Source organism: Hyla sarda, chromosome 3, assembly GCF_029499605.1.
Source record: "Hyla sarda isolate aHylSar1 chromosome 3, aHylSar1.hap1, whole genome shotgun sequence".
Classification (NCBI taxonomy): Eukaryota; Metazoa; Chordata; class Amphibia; order Anura; family Hylidae; genus Hyla; species Hyla sarda.
The window spans coordinates 132,442,172-132,463,118 of record NC_079191.1 but is presented as its reverse complement, the minus strand read 5'-3'; the positions used below and the strand labels follow the sequence as shown (position 1 = coordinate 132,463,118).

The following is a 20,947-nucleotide window of genomic DNA, read 5'->3' as shown; positions in this document are numbered from 1 at the left end:
CCAGAGCCTGAGGGTCCCGGGACTTGGAAACAAACGGAAGGAGCTTCCGATTGTGCCGGGACGCGAAAAGGTCCATGTCCGTAATGCCCCAGAGGTTGCAGAGCTGCGCGAAGACCTCCGGATGAAGAGACAACTCGCCGAGGTCGGGTGAGGACCGACTGAGGAAGTCCGCTTCCCAGTTGAGCACTGCCGGAATATGAATCGTCGAAATGGCCGGAACCTTGCTCTCTGCCCAGGTGAGAATCTTGGTCACCTCGACCATGGCTGCCAAGCTGCGAGTGCCGCCCTGTCGATTTATGTATGCCACGGCCGTGGCGTTGTCCGACTGAACGCGGACAGGACAGGACTGAAGACGGGACTCCCAATGAAGAAGACAAAGAAGAATCGCCCGTAATTCCAATATGTTTATCGGAAGAAGGGTCTCCAGAGGAGACCAGAGACCCTGAACCGTCCAATCCCTGAACACGCCACCCCAGCCCGACAAGCTGGCATCCGTTGCAACAACCTGCCAGTGAAGGGGAAGAAACGACCGCCCTTGGAGAAGAAGGGGGGAGCGGAGCCACCAGAGCAGAGACTGACGGACCCTGCGAGGGAGAACAATCTGACGATCGAGTGACAGAGGAGACCTGTTCCATCGAGAGAGAATCGCCAGTTGAAGGGGGCGGTAATGAAACTGGGCAAAGGGTACGGCCTCCATAGTTTTCACCATCCGACCCAGGACTTCCATACAAGTACGGATGGAGACTGATACCTGGGTCCAAAGGGAGCGGACCGCCAGACGTTTGTCCGGCGGAAGACAAATTCGGGCAGAGGCCGCGTCGAATCGAAGTCCCAGAAAGGTTAGAGACTGGGTAGGACGGAGAACTGACTTGTCCCGGTTGACCATCCACTCGAAGCGAGTCAGAGTGTGGAGAGTGACGTCCAGATTCTCCAGAGTCTGGGCTCTGGTTGGAGCCTTGATGAGAAGGTCGTCCAGATAGGGTATCACAGAGATTCCCCTCGACCGTAACAGGCCCATCACTGGCGCAAGGATCTTTGTAAAGACCCGAGGAGCCGTGGCTAGACCAAAGGGGAGGGCTACGAATTGAAAGTGCCCCTCCGGAACCGCAAGGCGGAGGTACCGATGATGGCCCGAAATATTGGCACATGGAGGTAGGCATCCTTGATGTCCACCGATGAAAGGAACTCTCCTTGTTCCAGGGATGCCACCACCGAACATAGAGATTCCATTCTGAAGTGGCGGATGAGAACGTGATGGTTGAGACGCTTGAGGTCTAGGATTGGTCGCACAGAACAGTCGTCCTTGGGGACCACAAAAAGATTTGAATAGAAACCCCGAAAACGTTCCCCTGGAGGAACGGGGAAGATAACCCCTTGGAGAAGCAGAGACTGGATAGACGCTCGAAATTGCTTCGCCAGAGGAGACCGGGGGGGGGAACCCCGGGATAGAAAAAAGCGATCCCTCAGAAGGGAGGCAAATTCGAAGCGGTAACCGTTGGACACCACGTCCCTGACCCAAGAGTCCTGAATGTGTGAGGTCCAGATGTCTTGGAAAAACAAGAGACGGTTGACGGTTGGGCGCAAAACGGCCGGCCCGGTTGGAGTCCGACTTCCCGGACGGGTGTGCCCGGAACAAGGGAGTCTTCTTGTCCCGCAAGGCCGCCTGCCCGGACCCTTTACTGGGGCCAGAGGTCCGAAAGGACCGAAAGGAAAAGGACTTCCTTTGGGAAGTAGGGCTAGCCTTATTTTGAGGTAACAAGGAACTCTTACCTCCCGTTGCTTCAGAGATAATATCATCAAGGCGTTTGCCAAAAAGAAGGCCACCCGTAAAGGGAAGCTCAGTGAGAGACCTTTTGGAAGCGGCATCCGCATTCCAAGCTTTAAGCCACATAGAGCGGTGTAGAGCCGCTAGGTGACCCACAGCAAAGGCAGAACAACGGGCTGACTGCATGGAAGCTGCGTACAGAAAGTCCCCAGCTTTAGCGCATTGGAGAGCCAAAGCAGATAGATCCTCTGGGGGGGATCCCGCTAAGATATCCTGATGGAGCTTTTGGCACCACTCAGACAGGGCCTTGGACACCCATGTAGAGGTGAAGATGAGAAGAAGAGAAGAGCCAGCTGCTTTAGAAGCGAACTTCGCTAAAGATTCTACCTTCTTGTCCATGGGATCCTTGAAGGCAGCGGCATCTGCCAGAGGCAGTGTAGTCGCCTTAGAGATCCGGGAGATTGGTGGATCCACTGAGGGAGGGGAAACCACCTTAGCGACAAAGTCCTTGTCAACTGGATAACATTCTTGAATTGTCTTAATTCCCGGGAACCTCTTGTCTGGATGTTTCCATGCGGATTCCAGAATGTCATCAAAGTCAGCGTGAGAGCTGAACCTTTGAGGTGCCGGCTTAGCACGATGAAAGGATACTCCTGGATTGACATCCGAAGATCCTGGGTCTTCCAAGTGAAAGGTGACCGCTCAGACTCAAATGAGTTCACCGCTGCAATTGAGGCTGAGCGGTCCTCTGTGTCAGATGCCGGCTCGGAAGGCTCGTTCACCAGGAGAATGTGAATGAGTAGAGGCAGTCCTGGAGGGGGGCGACCCTGATCGAGTACGCGGCTCTGGCATGGCAGAGCGGCGACTCCGAGAAAGTCCTCTGGAGGAGCGACGTTTGTGCCCAGATGATAGAGGGGGGCGGTACCCGCAAGGGGAACGCTCGGGTCTATCTGAAGACTCAATGGAAGAGTCAGACGAGGCACCCCTTGCACGCTTTTGAGAGCGTGAAGTATGAGGAGATGAGGTCCTGCACAGGGAAGACCCCTTCAAGGCGGACACCACTTCCCGGGAGGCTTCAGCCACCGAACGGGAGACTTGGGTCAAGTCAGCTAAATACTGGGTCAGGGAAGAAACCCAGGCTGGAGGAGCAGCTGAACCCACCGGGACAGAAGGGGCATCAGGGGGTCTGGGGGAGCAGTGGAGCAGGCAGGGCAAGTGGGCTCAGCAGAGTCAGACATCTTGGTATTACAGTGCTTACAGATATAATAAGTCACTGAAAATCCAGGTTTCTGTTTAGAGGGAGGAACAGCCCCGAGTACGGACATAATGTGGGAAAAAGGAGACAGGAACTTTCTCACCCTAGTCTGTGTCCCCTGTCAGCTGCAGTGAGGAGAACTCGCTCCGTGCAGCCAGAGAGACTGAACAGGCCAGCCAATAGGAAGGGAGGGGCGTGCCTGAAGCAAGGCGCACAGTAACAGACCCCTTCACACTGAAAATCGCACCCACGGCGCTGATTGGAGGCTGCTTCGCGTCTCCGAGAGCTCCCAGCCCTGTTGGCGGAGCCACAGACCGTCCGAGAAGAACTGTCATGGCACCCGCTCCTTGTCCCGAGCGCCATGTCTAGCCGCATATGAGCTGAGACACAGAAAGGCGGAGTCTACCCTTTGCAGTGGTAGGCTTGCGAGATGGCGGTACGGATCCACCACAAAATGGTCGCCTTCGAAGCAGGAAGTCCCTTACAACGACCCTCCGGAAGCACAAAGAAAGAGTCATACTGATGGAAAGATGAAGTGACCGAATGGTAGATCCAAACAGCCCGAACCACGTCAAGATAATGAAGCAAGCGTTCCGTGGGATGGGACGGAGCTGGGCAGAAAGACTGGAGGACAATATCCTCATTCGGATTAAAAGAGGAGACCACCTTAGGTAAAAAGGTGGGGATCAGTCGGAAAAAGACTTCGTCCTGGTGCAGAACCAGGTAGGGGCAATGGCAGGAGAGAGCCACCAACTCTGAAACCCTCCAGATGGAAGTGACCGCAATGAGGAAGGCCACCTTCCAGGAAAAGGTGCAAAGAGAAACGTCCCGAAGAGGTTCAAAGGGAGCACCTTGTAATGTACTGAGAACCAGATTCAGATCAACGGAGGAGTAGGGGGTTCTGTACGGCAGAGCTACATGAGCTACGCCCTGCAGAAAAAAGTGGAGGCGAGGATCTGATGCCAGGGGGCACTAAAAGAGAAGGGCGAGAGCCGACAACTGACCCTTAACAGAACTGAGGGCCAAGCGTTGCTCCAGTCCCGACTGTAAAAAGGAAAGAAGGCGCAGAATGGACGACTGGTGAGAAAGATTGAGACTCACACCATCGAAAGTAAGACCGCAAAGTACGATGATAAATCTTCAGAGGAAGGCTTACGAACCCTGATCATTGTGCGGATAACCTGGGGAGAGAACCCACTGGTCCTCAGAACCGCAGTTTCAACCTCCACGCCATCAAATGCGGTGACCGTAAATTGGGGTGGGCAAAGGGGACGACCCTGAGAGAGCAGGTCGGGACTAACTGGGAGATGTAGTGGTTCGTCGGCCCCTAGGTGAACAATATCGGCGTAGCATGCGCGTCGGGGCCTGTCCAGAGCCACCCTCCTCTTTGAGCTTCCTCAGGACCCTGGGAGGGAGATGAAGAGGAAGGAAGAGAAAGGGGAGGACGAATTGCAACTAGGGGATCAATAAGGCGCCCACGGCCAGAGCATCGCGGGACATAGTGGCAAAGCAAGGAACTTTCTGGTTGTGGATAGAGGGAAGAGGTCCAAGTCCGGAGACACCCTGAGGTTGACACCTTCAGATGAAGAGACCACATGCCGGGGTCTGCAGAGGAGCGGCTGAGGAAGTCCGCCTCCCAATTGTCCACCCCGGGATGTGAATCGCCGAGATGGAGGGAACTGAGTTCCGGCAAGAGCAGGATCCTGAAGACCTCAGTCATCGCGGCGGGGCTGCGAGTGCCGTCCTGGCGATTGACATACGCCACAGCTGTGGAGTTGTCAGACTGGACACAAACAGGACGGTCCTGGAAAAACCGCTCCCAATGGAGGAGGCAAAGGTACACTGCGTGAAGTTCCAGGACATTGACGGGGAGAAGAGCTTCCTGAGAGGAACAACAGCCCTGGACTGTCTGATTCCGGAGACTACCGCCCCCAACAGCTGAGACTGGCTTCTGTAGTGATGACCTGCCAGTGAAGAGGCAGGAAGGACAGTCTTTGCCGAAGAAGGGGAGACTGAAGCCACCACAGTAGGGACTGGCGAATCCTGGGGGGGGGGCTAAGAAGAATCCTGAGATTGTGGGAAAGCGGAGACTTGTCCCACCGGGAAAGAAGGGCCAGTTGAATAGGGCGACAATGAAACTGGACGAAGGGGGCTGCTTCCATGGCCGCCACCATCCGATCCAGAAGAGAGAGACACACAGACAGATGGTGGGGAGACCTGGATCCAAGGTACAACTCAAGGTGCTGGCCGGTGCTAAGAAGGATTTGACAGTGCATACTCTATGCCTGTGCCCCTTCTTCGCATATGGGGGAACAGGTAGTGCCATGCCCCTGAACCCCCACCTAAAAAGAAGGAAATAAAAGAGAAAAAAACCTAAATACAAGTCTCTGAACTAAAAAATAAAAATAGTAAAATGACCAGGTCTGGAGAACTCCAAACCTGTGTCTGCCTCCTACGGACACCAAGATAAAAACCGATTAGCTCAGAGTCTGTAGGAGGGGTATATCATGCCAGGAGGGGCAGACTTTCTTTTTGTTGCCTAGTGGCAGCAAGACATACTCCCGGTCTCTGTGTGCAGCCGACCGAGAAATATGACAAACATTTTATGGAGAGCTCTCTCGTCTCTACTATCCTCCTCCCCTCCTTTGTTGAATGTGGTCCTATGGGCCTGGATGGCTATTGCAGCAGACAAGCAGATTCTGCTTTCCTGCATTCTCACAGCCAGCATTATGTTTTATTTCTGTTTGAGTATTTACCAATAAAGGGGCTCTTGCCTTGGGTTGCTGGCCTCATTGGCCCTTCTGAGCCTGCCCATATGTTCCATATTTCGTAAATATGTGTTTGCTATAGGGCCCTGGCACTTTTGATGTTGGTCGCTTGTTCCTTTATATTGTATTGTTTGGACTATTTCTATGTACAAAACATTAATAATAATTATAATACATCTGAGACTGCACATGCAAACATACCAGTCTTCCATAGATTCCTGGGATTTTTCCCTGTTTCTTTTGCTGAATCAAAGCATCAAGGACTTTTCCTCTACTACGATTTGCAGATAATGAACTTCTTGCTTCTTCCACTTTTTGACGTATGACTCTTACTTCATCCTTTACAGCTACTTCTTCTTGTGTAAGTGACTCAAGCTCATCCTCTTTCTGTAAATATTGTTTAAAACGTATATTAAATCAAATATTCAAGGTTCACTCTAGGATGAAATAGGAAACATTTGTTTCTCTTTTTAGAAGAAAGTGTGGAGGTTAACCTCTTAAGGACGTAGGGCGTACCTGTACGCCCTGTCCCAGTGTTTAAAACGGGGTCATGCCGTGACCCTGCATCACATCGGGTCGATCCCGGCTGCTAATCATAGCAGGGACCCTGCGCTAACAGCACGCGGCATCGATCGTTGTGCCACGCGCTGTTAACCCTTCAGACGCGGCGATCAAAGTTGATCATCGCATCTGAAAGCAAAAGTAAACGCTTCCCGGCAGCTCAGTCGGGCTGATCGCGATAAAATCGCAATGTCCCGATCAGCTAGGATACAAGCGGAGGTCTCCTTACCTGTCTCCGCGGCATCCGATCGGCGATTGATTGCTCTAAGCCTGAGCTACAGGCTTGAGCAATCGAGCCCCTATCTCACTGATCCGTGCAAAGCTATGGCTTTGCAGGGATCAGCATAGGCGATCAGTGTGTGGAGTGCTATAGGTCCCTATGGGAGCTATAACACTGCAAAAAAAAAAGTGAAAAAAAAAAAAAAGTTAACAAAAAGGTCATTTAACCCCTTCCCGAATAAAAGTTTGAATCACCCCCTTTTCCCATAAAAAAAACTGAATTAAAAAACAAACCTGTGGTATTGGCAATGTGGCAATGCCCTAACTATAGAAATAGATTGTTAATTAAATCGCACGGTCAATGGCTTCCGCGCAAAAAAAGTCCAAAATAGTGTATTTTTGGTCACTTTTATTTCATGAAAAAAAAATGAATAAAAAATGATCAAAAAGTCCGATCAATACAAAAATTGTACAGATAAAAATTTCAGAACACGGCGCAAAATATGAGTCCTCATACCGGCCCGTACGCGGAAAAATAAAAAAGTTATAGGGGTTAGAAGATGAGAATTTTTAACAAATTTTCCTGCATGTAGTTATGATATTTTTTTCTTAAGTACAACAATATCCAACCTATATAAGTAGGTTATCATTTTAACCGTATGGACCTACAGAAGATAAGGTGTTATTTTTACCGAAAAGAAGCCCCCAAAAGTTACAAAATGACATTTTTTCCGTTAAGCAGTGGTTTTTTGGGTAAAATGACTAATGTCACTGCAATGTAGAATTGGTGGCGCAAAAAATAAGCCATCATATGGAATTTTATGTGCAAAATTGTAGGCGTTAAGATTTTTAGAAGGTGATGAGGAAAAAATGAAAATGCAAAAACGGAAAAACCCTGCATCCTTAAGGGGTTAAATAACTTTCCGAAAAAGGTGATAACCATAAGAAAATATAGCAACTCTATAGCCCAGGCAGAGAATGGCTAAAGGCAATTGAAGGAGGAAGGCATAGACCTGACTACAAGTCTTTCAATCTTGTAAGCACAATATTCAGCACTATGCACTGAAGGCATCATGACTAAGCTCAGAGGGAAAAGGAGTTGAAATATTCAATTCTCTACACGGTGCTGAGCTGAGTTTCCACGTGCATTTCCTGACTTCTCTGTCAAGCTGCTGCAGGAGACCAACTACACGCAGGACTGCAAGGTAGGACCAGAAGGAGGACCCCAGGTGGCCAAACTTTAAGGGGTTAATTTAACACAAAGTTACAAATGTTGTGAACATGTATGAGAAAGGCAATTCAAACAGGCCAATCTATAACAAATTTTTATTACAAATGACAGGTACCATTTAAATGCAACAAACTTTAACCAATAGGTAATTTTTATATGATTTATTCCATTTAAGTATTAGAATGCCCTAAATTATGTCCCTTACTCTTTCTTTTTGCTTTAAAATATTTATAGATTTAATGGCATCAAAATGCAAATTTAAATCTTAATCCTGAGCTACAAAACAAATTGTTAAAATACAGTTCTGTAAAGAAAAAAAAACACACATGATCACAAACTGAAACCCTCACGTTCTTAAAATATTTAAGTAGATTGTTAGAAGAAAAAAAAAAAAAATACATAAAATTACCTTTTTAAGGTCTTCCTCTGATTTGGGTAGCTTTATTTCCAATTCTTTGATTGCAGTTTTTCGCTCTTTTAGTGTTGATGAAGCAATGTTCAATGCTTCCTTAGCCTTGTTAAGCTGGGACAATGCTGTCTTATGACGGCTCAAATAAATGTCTAACTCAGACTGTGCGACATCCATCTTTGAACGGGTTTCATTTACACTCTTGTTCAGCTCCATCAATTCTTTCTCCTTTACCTACATGTTAACATTGAGGATTGAAACCTTAGACAAAGTGGTCATGCCCAGCATGCACAGTAGAAGTGACCCCCCCCCCCTTTTTCTTTGCACACAGACATAAGAGGAAGGGAGGGGAGATCACCAGCAGGGAGATTAGCGGGACCAAATTTGCAGCAATCAAATTGCTTTCCTTCTCCAGATTCCTTGTTCGCTTCCTCTGCTGGTTAACAGTAGGAAATGAAAGTTAATAATTTTTATTTCAAAACAAAACATCCTTGGGGGTTTTTCTATTTTTTTATACGCAGTGCTTTGACTCATTTGTTTTGAGTCATGATCTGTAGTGCCACTCCTGTGTATGTGGCTTTTCTATAACTTTTTATTCAGTTTTTTTTCTGGGAAGTGATATGACCAAAAATCTGTAATTTTCGACTTTGGTATGTAATTTAATTTGAGAATTTAGATTTTACGTTTAGGCCGTTCACCATATGTGAACATTAACATTATATTTTAATAGCTTGGACATTCCCACATTCAGAGATCCAAAATATGTATGTTTATTTTACATATACTTTTTATTTGAAAAATGGAAAAAGGGGGTTACATAGAAAGACCAAGTTCAACCTTTATCTCTATTGTGTCCCTACTGTATTGATCAAGAAAAATCAAAAAAACTTTTATGAGGTTGATGCCAATTGCTTTTTACGAGGGGAAGATTCCTTCCCAACTCTAAACATATCAAAATAAATCCCTGGATCAACGTTCTATCCCTATAAATCTAGTACTTATACTCTGTAAAGTGAGTTCCATAGTATCACTACTCTTACAGTAAAGCCCCCCCCCCCCAATATGTGCTGGTGTAGAAACCTTCTTTCCTCTAGATGTAGAGGATGCCCCCTTGTTAAAGATACAGTCCTGGGAGAGATCTCTGATATGCACCACCTGATATATTTAAACAGTTACATGATCACCCCTAAGCAGTCTTAGCTTTAATTACTAGCTGAGTACCCGCTTTTTCCTTCCTAATCCTTGTTGGGGAGGAAAATCAACAAAGGAGGAAGCTTTTGACTTCATATCCCATCCTCAAATATATTGTTGTCATATCCCAACCCCATATCCCGTCCTCAGGTGGGACTGCTTTGTGATGAAGCTATAAGGAGTGGGCGTGATTTGCAAGCCAGTCCGATGCACAAAAAGGATAGATAATAGGGGTGGGGCTTAATATGTGGGCGTCTTTTAGATGGGGTGTGGCTTGCAAGCCGGATTGACACATTAACCAGGAGATGAGGAGCTTGTAGAGTAGGGTACTGGAAGTCCCATTTACTTTATCATATTTTTATTTGACATATACGTAATGTGTACCAGATATTAATGAAATATCTCCAGCCACACGTAAGTTATATGGGAACATACATTTCCTATTGATTTGCATGGGGTTTTAAATGAAAACCCCGACCCTCACAAATGGGGGTAGTTAAGGGTTAAATTAACTATCCTATATTTTAAGTGGACATATAAGTAACATGTGACCGAGTTATCAAAATATCTCCAACTGTTTAGAAGTTATGCAGTAACATATTTCCCATAGACTTGTATGGGACTTAAAATCCCAGACCCTGGCAAATGGGTTTGAGTAAGGGATGAATCACCTATCCTATGTTTGTTGCTGACATATAAGTAACATGTGTGCCAAGTTTCATGTTAATATATTTAGCTGTTTGGACGTGATGCTGGAACATACACACACACTGGGGGAGATTTATCATTAGGTGTCTATTGTAGACAGAGATGTACAACTTTACACTGCTTGTCTAATTTACACTTTGCTTAAGATTTACTAAAGTTGTGCACTCCTTTGATAAATTTTGTGCAAATATAGAAACGCCTCCCCCCCCCCCTCGCTCTACCTTGCACTCCTTCTCTACCTCACACTTCACAGAGCTGGGGCATTTTCCAGCAGTACACGGTTTACATAGCTAGAAGTGCCGAAGCAGCAGTGACCGGCGAACAAAACTCTGCACAATAGTAAAATCATAAATCTTTATAAAGTACACAGAGGGGGAGATTCTCAAAATGTTGCAAAAAAAAAAAAAAAAAAAAAAAATAATTATATATATATATATATATATATATATATATATATATATATATATTTATTTATTTATTTATATATTTTTTTTATTTTGGCACAAAAATAATCAACCACATTTTCAAAGAGCTTTGTGCCACGGTTTACACTGTTCACATCAGCTTTGTAAAAGTGGGCATGTCCATGTATATTGTCTGCTGTAAATGATATTTTGGAAGGGGTGAGAGTCCAGTTTACATCAAAAATTTCACATCAGCTTTTTGTGTAGAAATCACAGATATGGTTGTAGTTTTATTGTTTTCTTCTCATTTTAGATATGTGAATGCGGAGGACTACGTCAGATTCGGCGGATTGCGATGATGAACAGCGTTATTTTAAAATGTCAATAATAGGGTTAATGAGGGCTGTGGGGGAGTTTTTTTATTTTTTCAATACATTTTTTTCAATGTGTTTTTTATAACTGAATTTTTAGGCTTAGTAGTGGAATCAGTCTTGTAGACAGAATCCATTACTAAGCCAAGGCTTAGCGTTAGCCCAAAAAACTGGTAGCGCTAACCCCCAATTATTGCTCCCCAGTACCCACCACCACATGACTTTGGGGCTAACGCTAAGCTCTGGCATAGTAATGGATTTCGTCTATAAGATGGCTTCCATTACTAAGCCTGTAAATTCAATTATAAAATAAACAACACATTGAAAAAAAAAATTAAAAAAAAACCTCCCCCACAGCCCTCAACCATTTTATTGAAATAAAAAACCCGCTGGTCATAGTCGCAGTCCACTGAATCTGGTGTACAGGGTGGGCCATTTATATGGCTACACCTTAATAAAATGGGAATGGTTGGTGATATTAACTTCCTGTTTGTGGCACATTAGTACATGTGAGGGGGGAAACTTTTCAAGATGGGTGGTGACCATGGCGGCCATTTTGAATCCAACTTTTGTTTTTTCAATAGGAAGAGGGTCATGTGACACATCAAACTTATTGGGAATTTCACAAGAAAAACAATGATGTGCTTGGTTTTAACTTTATTCTTTCATGAGTTATTTACAAGTTTCTGACCACTTATAAAATGTGTTCACTGTGCTGCCCATTGTGTTAGATTGTCAATGCAACCCTCTTCTCCCACTTTTCACACACTGATAGCAACACTGCAGGAGAAATGCTAGTACATGCTTCCAGTATCCGTAGTTTCAGGTGCTGAACATCTTGTATCTTCACAGCATAGACAATTGCCTTCAGATGACCCAAAAGATAAAAGTCTAAGGGGGGTCAGATCAGGAGACCTTGGGGGCCATTCAACTGGCCCATGACGACCAATCAACTTTCCAGGAAACTGTTCATCTGGGAATGCTCAGACCTGACACCCATAATATGGTGGTGCACCATCTTGCTGGAAAAACTCAGGGAACGTGCCAGCTTCAGTGTATAAAGAGGGAAACACATCATCATGTAGCAATTTCGCATATCCAGTGGCCTTGAGCTTTCAATTGATGAAGAATGGCCCCACTATCTTTGTACCCCATATACAACACCATACCATAAATTTTTGTGTTCCAGCAGTCTTGGAGGGATCTACCCAATGTGGGATAGTGTTAGACCGAATAGTGGTGGTTTCGTTTGTTAACTTCACCATTCACATAAAAGTTTGCCTCATCACTGAATGAAATCTTCTGAAGGCAATAGTCTATGCTGTGAAGATACAAGATGTGCAGCACCTGAAACTACGGATACTGGAAGCCTGTGCTAGCATTTCTCCTGCGGTGTTGCTCAGTGTGTGAAGAGTGAGAGATGAGGACTGCATTGACAATCCAACACAATGGGCAGCACATTGACCACATTTTATAAGTGGTCAATAACTCATGAAAGAATAAAGATACGTTAAAACCAAGGAAACAAAATCATTGTTTTTCTTGTGAAATTCCCAATAAGTTTGATGTGTCACATGACCCTCTTCCTATTGAAAAAACAAAAGTTGGATTTAAAATGGCCGCCATGGTCACCACCCATCTTGAAAAGTTTTCCCCCCCTCACATATACTAATGTGCCACAAACAGTAAGTAAATATCACCAACCATTCCCATTTTATTAAGATGTATCCATATAAATGGCCCACCCTGTAGTTCTCTGCTTTCAGGTATCTGAAATGAGAAGAAGAGAACAACAACAAGTATGGGTTAGTAAATTTTTTGCGCTCTCCAATGGGGATAGCGCACATAATGCAGCATGTTCTTAAACTGGGAGCCTCCAATTGTTATTACTAAAATACAACTCCCATCATGGGGGCTGTAGTTAACCAACAGCTGGAGTCTCCATGTTTGGGAACACACTGCCAGAAAGGCTCTGTTCACATTATGCAAAATGCATAATGAGAACAGAGTCAGGCCTGGATTGTGTAGCTCAATCTGTCCCTCTGAACTTGCCCTTCTGCTCCACGGGAGGCTTTTGTCCTCCCTGAGCTCGCCTTAGTATGCCTCATGTATGTCCTATGATTACACTACACTGCGCTGCCCACCGGCTTCTGTATACAGCTGTCCCATTTCATAATCCCCGCCCAGGAGACAGGAGCTCTGATTGGTGAATAGCTATTCATCAATCAGAGCTCCTGTCTCCCGGCGGGGATTATGAAATGTGACAGATGTATACAGGAGCCTGGAGTCGGCGGCCAGCGCAGTGTAGCTGCATGTGCTGCCGGCTTTTTAACTTCATAAATGCGGATCGCAGCGGGTCTGTGGACAATGACCCGGTGCGATCTGCACCTCAGCCCCTGGACTATAACTACCAGCATGGACGGAGTCTGTCCATGATGGGAGTAGTAGTCCTAAAAGTCCCGCAGCCGGGGGATGTGCAAGTGCCATCCCTCAGTGCTGTGGTACAGACTCTGCCCATGATGGGAGTTAAAGTCCAGGAGCTGAGGTGCAGATCGCACAGAGTCATGCTGTGATCTGCATTTATAAACTGTAAAATCCGGCGGCACATGCGGTTACACTGTGCTGCCCGCCGGCTCCTGTATACACTGTCACATTTCATAATCCCCGCCCTGGAGAGGGAAGCTCTGATTGGTGATGGGAGCTCCTGTCTCCTGGCGTCGGGGATTATGAATTATGAGCGGTGTATACAGGAGCCGGCGGGCAGCGCAGTGTAGCCGTATGTGCAACGGCTTTTACAGTTTATAAATGCAGATTGCAGCGGGTCTCTGGAGAATGACCCAGTGCGATCTGCACCTCAGCCCCTGGACTATAACTTCCATCATGGGCAGAGTCTGTCCCATGATGGGAGTAGTAGTCCTAACTGTCCCAAAATAGTTAATATAATTCTCAGATGCTTTAGAACACTTTGGTACGTGTCCTCCGAGGTGGTGTATATTTGCACAAGAAAAGTGCATTTGCGCACAAAAATAAAAAGTTAATAAATTCGATTCTACAGTAGAAAGTGTTCTATGGTAAACTTAACCATAGACATGGCTATGAAGTAACAGATTTTGCGCAAATAAAAACGCAAAACACTCTTACGCAAATTTTTGCAAAAAATAAGAAAATAAATAAATAAAAAACAGACAAAAAAAGCTCTACATACAATGATAAATTCCTCCATTGAGAAAGAGATATATATATCTTGGGGATGGGCTTATTTAAGTTTTTAAAAACATCACTTATAATTTTGTTTAAGTCTTTGCACTGTTCAACCATTTAACCCTTTTAAACGGCATTCATTTTGGCCTTCAGGGCATAACCACTTTTCCTTTTTGCATTTTTGTTTCCCCCTCTTGCTTATAAGGACCAAAACTCTTAATTTACAGACTTTTTTTTTTTTATATGTGACTACTTTGTAATGACACCTTTCAGTTTTCCTTTATTGAAATGTATTATTTGTGGTGGAAAGTTGAAAATAAAACAGCAATTTTGGAGCTTTTGGGGGATTTTGTTTTTACGAAGTGCACTTTACAGTATATCTGACTTTCTGTGGGTCAATACGATTAGAATGACACCCATGTTCATATGCATTACTATTGTACTGCTTTTAAAAATAAAGTCAAACCTCTTTAAAATTTTAAAGTTTAAAACTGTCGGCTATAACTCATCTTATTTTTCCATATACTGGGCTCATTTCTTTGCACCATGATGTGTAGCTTTTTAAAGGAACCACTTTTGTGTATATCTGTCACTGTTTATGTTGTTTTTTTTGGATGTGATTTAGAACAGAAATGTTAAATTTTTGGACTGGTATTTTTTTAGTTTTCACCATTCACTGCACAAGATCATTAACATTATTTATAAATAGTTTGTGCATTTCAGCATGCGGCAATAGCAAGTGTGTTCATTTTCCTTTTTTATTTGTAAAATCGAAGATTTTTTTAGACTTACCGTGAAATCTCTCTCTAAGCTTCTATTGGGGGGGGGGGGGGGGGGACAGGATCATGGGTATATGCTGCTTGCCACTAGGAGGCTGGAACTAGGCAAAAAACAAAAAGGTTGGCTCCTCCCAGCATGATATACCCGCCTGCTGGCTCTGAGCAACTCCGTTTAGTCCCACAGCAGAAGGAGAACCAACCAAGAACACAGTCCGAACAACAAAAACCCCAGACAAGGAAGCAGACAAACCACAAAAAAACACCTCCTCACCACAGCGGAGGAAACTGTCTGGTCACAAACAAATAATGGGCGGGTGCTGTGTCCACCAATAGAAGCTCCAAGAAAGATTTTACATTAATTTAAAAAAAAATCTACTTTTCTCGAGCGAATGGGGTCCAAGGAACCACTAGAGCAACTACAGCTAGCACCAGGGGATCCCACAACCTTGAGACGAAGCGAGGAACCTTCCTGTTCCGGTGGGACGCGAAGATGTCCACGTCCGAAGTTCTCCAGCGGCGGCAGATTTGAGCGAAGACTTAGAAAGTCCGCTTCCCAATTGTCGAGCTCAGTAATGTGAACTGCCGATATGACTGGAATGTGAAGTTCCGCCCAGGAGAGAATCTTTGACACTTCCTTCATGGCCGCCGAGCTGTGGGTGCCGCCTTGGCAATTGACGTACGCCAAGGCCTTGGCCTTCTGCAGCAGTACCGGAAGACCCTGCAGCAGGAGACTCCAATGAGGAAGACACATGAAGATTGCACGAAGCTCCAGAACATGGATTGTGAGAATGGACTCAGACAGAGTCCAACGGCCTTGGACCGTTTGGTCCAGAAGGACACCTCTTAGCAGAGGAGACTTGCGTCTGTTGTCTGGAAATGCAATAGAGAGGCATAAAGGAGTGGCCAGCCCAGAGAAGAGGAGATCGAAGCCACCAAAGGAAGGAGCGGCGAACCGTTCACTGGTAGTGAGGTACAGGAACTCCAGCCGCAGAGTTATCAGGCATGTGAGAAATGACAGGCGGCAGAGGAACCACACAGACCACTGTCTGGCTTACTGCTATGGGTCCATAGTATACAACAGGTTACTCCGTTGGACACATGGCACTGGCCGAGGGGTACGGGAATATCAACCGCGGATGCAGCAGATGAGATTAGTGACCTGTGGAGGAGGGAATCATAGTGTATGCATATGCCAAGAACCCTCCTTTGATGAATGACTGAGGAAGAACCCCAAAATGGCCCTAGGCATCTTCCAGGAACGCAAAAGCCCTGTATGGCACTGGACCAGAGCCATGCCCCGATAAGGAGGGACTAGGACCGGCCGTGGGCACAGTAAATCTGGCATGATACGCAGCGTAAGGGGAAACCAGGCACTGAATATAACCCCGGAATCTCCAGGGACCGTGTAATGGCCCACTACCGCAGATCGCATATGCTCCATCACAGAGTGAGAACTCTGCAGAATTAGGCAGACACATAGGGCACTGTCTGCTTCAGTGGGTGGAGGGATCGCTTGGTGGGAGAGTGATCAATCTGCAACTAATGCAACTGCTGTAGGCACCCTGATTGAAAACCACAGGTCCTTTTGATGGATGCAGCTCATTTATGTTTCAATGGTTGGGGTGGCTGATGTGTGGGAGGGAGGAAGATGGAATTGTGGGATTTGTAGTAAAAAAAAAAAAAAGAAAAGTCAAACAGGAAATACCAGTTGACAAAAAGCTAGCCAGTGTTATGGTAATCTCATGACATAGCCATTTAGGCCCAAGACAAGCGCAGATCCTTCCTAAGCATGTCCATTACTACCTGCCAGGTATGTACTTAAAATCACCTTATGGTGGATAACCCCATTAACCTGATAAAAACATATGACAGACACAAAACTAATAGCTATGAGCTGCCACAGCGGGAGCCACAATAACACAACAGGTGACAGCGGTGTTAGCGGCTAGACAGGCTTCCGCTGAGCTGGAGGAGAAATGGCCCTGAAGCAGTGAGTCAGAGGAGGGAGACAGCCTCTGACATCCCTGGTAGTGTGAACAACTACTGCAGCGCCCTAAGCCTAGAGGGCTTGCTGCAGGAGGGGCGGAGCTAAGCTCGGTTCATGAGATGCTCGGAAAAGCGCTGGGCTTTTCCTGTCCGGCGCTCCTAAGACTGCGCCGACAGAGGGGGAGAGAGTCCTCAGTCACCAAAATCCTGCGCCGAACATGGGGAGAAGGGGTGCGGAGCTACCTGCCGCCATTATGGGTCCCGCTGGACAACAAGAGCCGGAGGAGATCCGACCAGCTGAAGTAAAGAAAGTCAGCGGCCGCAGAAAGTACAGGGAGCCGCTGAAAAACAGGAGGCTGCCCTGAGACAAATGGCTGCCAAGTCCACTGGCGAGCAGGCAGAGGGGGATGATCTACTCAACCACGGTCTTCATATACTCACCCAGATGGCTTCAACCAGCTTGTGGCCACGCTGCATCATACCAAGCTAAGATAGAAGGGCGAGCAGGGGCAGTAGGGGACCCAGACCCAGGGTACAACCTCCAGGCGCTGGCATTGTCGAAAAGGGGTTAACAGTACATACTCTGTCTGTACCCCTTTGTCACATATGGGGGAACAGATAGCGCCATGCTCCTGAACACCCAATTGAAAAGGAGAAACAAAAGGGAGGGGAAAAAAAAAAGCCAACAGCCTTTACTAGAGAAAAAATAAATAAAAAATAAAGCAGTTCTGGAAAGCACCAGACCTGTGTCTTGCATCCTACTGATACTAGCTCAAACAGATTACCTCACTTCCAGTGGGCAAGTATATCCTGCCAGGGAGGAGCCAACTTTTTTTCCTAGTGTCAGCGCCTCCTAGTGGCAAGTGTCCCCAATGAAGAGCGACCGAGAAATTGTCATCTTATGACCCCTATAACTTTATTTTTCAGCATACGGGGATGTAGGAGGGCTCATTTTTTTGCACCGTGATATGAAGTTTTCATCGGTACCATTTTGGTTTTGATGGGACTTTTTGATCTCTTTTTATACATTTTTTAGGGCATACAAAGTTACCAAAAATAAAAAGGATATTTTGGACTTCAGAATTTTTTTCTTTTTACGTGTAAGCCATTGGCAGTGCGGTTTAATTAATATTTTTATAGTTCGAACATTTACGCACGTGGTGATTCAAACTTTTATTAGGGAAGGGATTAAATAACATTAACTATTTTTTTTGCAATATTATGGCCCCCCCATAGGGGACTGTAACAAGCAATACCTTGATTGCAGACACTGATCTCTATCTCATCTCTAATTTCAATAATCGATTAGTTGTCGATTATTGATTAATCAGGAAAACAAAACGTCAAAATGCCAAAATAAGGGGTCCAGCTAATTCTACTTGAATTATGTACAATTGTCATATTAAAAGTATTCTAGCATTTGATGTAACCAAACAGCAGCAATTTTTGCCTTTTTTTTTAAGTTTACGCCGGTTGCTATACAGGGTCATTATTAATTTTGTTTTTTGTTTTACGATTTTTGTATAGCAATAGAAAAAGGTGGAGCTAATTTTTATTGTGTGGCGGTTTATTTACATTTAATTTGTTTTTACTTTACACTTTTTCTATAGCACTCCTATACACATGGGGGTATTTGCACCCCCCCCCCTCATGTGTATAGCAGTGTATATGTACTACATACACATTGTTTTACCCATGGGGGTATGTGCAGAGCATTGCACCCTTGTGTCTGTACTATAGACAAGGGTGGAATGGTCTGCACAAATTCCCACAGGTAAAGCGGTGTGCACGGCTTACCGATATTCACATAGGGGTATATGCTCTGCACATACACTACTATACACATGGGGGTAAGTGTGTACTACATGCACACTGCTATACACATGGTAGTATGTGCAGAGCATTGCATCCTAGTGTCTGTACTACAGACACAGGGGTGCAATGCTCTGCCCACACTGCTATACACACGGGTATATGCAGAGCATTGCACCCGTGTCTGTAGTAGACACTAGGATGCAATGCTCTGCAGATTCTACCATGTGTATAGCAGTGTGCATGTAGTGCACACTTACCCTACTATACACATGGGGGTATGTGCAGAGCATTGCATCCTAGTGTTAGTAGATGACACTAGGGTGCAATGCTCTGCAGATACCCCCCATTTGTGTGTCAATAAGCAATGCGGAAGTAACAGGGGCAGGGCGCATTAAACTGCAGGAAACTGTCCTACTGGCGGCAGTAGTACGGAGTCATCCACGGCAGGCTGATGCTCCATAAGTGTAGAGCGTCCACAAGCGGAGGGGGGAGGGGAGTTCAGAGAAGCAGCCGCACACGTGATTGGTGAGCAGTGGGTAGCGGAGGGTGGGACAGGGACTAGACTAACTTAACAGAGGCTGCGGCGGTGCGGACTAGCATCTGACTGGAACCCGGACAACGAATCGGCAGATTATTCGATAACGGGATTCGTCGCCAACGAATCCAGTTATCGAATTTTATCGATAACATCAATTAATCGTTGCAGCCCTGGCTAACCGGCAACAGCTCCAGTTTTAGATGCTACAATCAACTTTGATCGCAACCGGCACCTGCCGGGTATGAAGCACGATCAGCCCCTGAGCGTGCTTCACATATCAGGAGCTGGCACGTCCTGTGTCCTTAAGGGGTTAAGAGACCAAATACAGCAAGTTTAGGTGGACAAGCAGGTCTCTGCGCACTTGGTCATGAATATTGATGAGCCAGGCAAAGCCCCTAGTTTGGAGCTCCGCCCATGCCCCAAGGCCCTCATTTGCATAAAGAAAAAAGTGAATAGCGGCGCAATGACTGGGCGAATCTGGATGCCATGAGTATTGTTTTGATCAGCATCACCCGCACTACAAGCCTGTGTGATAGCTTTAGTGCGGGTGATACTGCTGACAGATTTCCTTTAACCAATTACTACATTATTAGTATATATTACAAATATACATATAATGGTATTATATATAAAGTTTTTGTTAATGACAGGTAAAATTGAAGAAATCTTTTAATTGCAATTGTATTACAGTATACTGCAATATCAGTGATATACTAGTGTAGCCTGGCTAAAAGCAGATCTTACATGGTAAACACAGAGGATTGAAGGAGGCCTTTGGCTTCCATGGCAAACAATCATAGCCATGCAATTGTGTTGCAAGATTGCTCAACAGAATCCTGACAGGTGTGAAATCTGTTAAATTTCCAACTAGTTGGCATGGCTGTTCTTGACTGCAGCATCTACAGTGTTAACCGATCTTTGATGCCCATCATTGACAGTGCATGTCAGATGGTGATAGCAGAAGGTCCCTTGAGTTTATGAAGCAGACTCAACTTGTGAAAATGGCTGAGGCAGTTCACTACAATTTTCAGAGTCCCGTTGCCATAATTAATGGCTGGCATTTCCTGCATGTTGACGTCTCATAACAAAAGTTGTGAGAATACATTATTTTACATCTTTTAAATTTTTTTTCACCAGATGACCCTTAATCTGTTAAGGAACAAGGGCGTACCTGTATGCCGAGTCGGCTCCCTTTCTATAACGCATCATAGCGGGTCGGGCTCGGCCTCTAACAACGGCGGGACGGCACTGATCGCGGTGCTGCGCGCTATTAACCCTTTAGACGCGGCGTTCAAAGTGGATCGCCGCGTCTTAAGTGAAACTTAACTACCCCTGGCTAGCTCAGTGGGCTGTTCGGGAAATCGCGGCATCCCAAACAGCTGTAGGACACTAGGAAGGTCCCCCCACCTCCCCCAGGAGGTGTCCGCCAAATGACTGCTCAGTGCCTGAGATCCGGAAGCCCTCAAAAAAGTTACAAAATTGTGTTTTTTTCTTGAATTTTTTCTCCGTTTCTTCATAGATTTTTTGGTAAAATGACTGACGTCATTATAAAGTAGAATTGGTGGCGCAAAAAATAAGCCATCATATGGATTTTTAGGTGCAAAATTGAATGAGTAATTTTTTCCTCCTTTAAAAAAAATCACAAGTGCAAAAATGGAAAAAAAAACAAAAAATTAAGTGCAAAAATGGGAAAACCCCTTCTCCTTAAGAGCTTAAGGACTCACGGTTTTTCAGTTTTTGCACTCT

The 20,947-nt window shown here is 45.5% G+C and overlaps 1 protein-coding gene across 5 annotated transcripts in view; it reads right to left on the bottom strand.

The window, feature by feature from the left end:
• The window catches only part of SMC4 (structural maintenance of chromosomes 4), a 99,308-nt gene that overhangs the window by 39,714 nt on the left and 38,647 nt on the right, over nt 1-20,947 (bottom strand). For all 5 annotated transcript variants that reach the window (XM_056565061.1, XM_056565060.1, XM_056565058.1 and 2 more), the window contains exons 11-12: nt 8,209-8,442; nt 5,990-6,175 (exon numbers count right to left, since the gene is read on the bottom strand). In XM_056565061.1, coding sequence (XP_056421036.1) covers nt 5,990-6,175; nt 8,209-8,442 — 420 coding nt within the window. The remainder of the gene's footprint in view (nt 1-5,989; nt 6,176-8,208; nt 8,443-20,947) is intronic.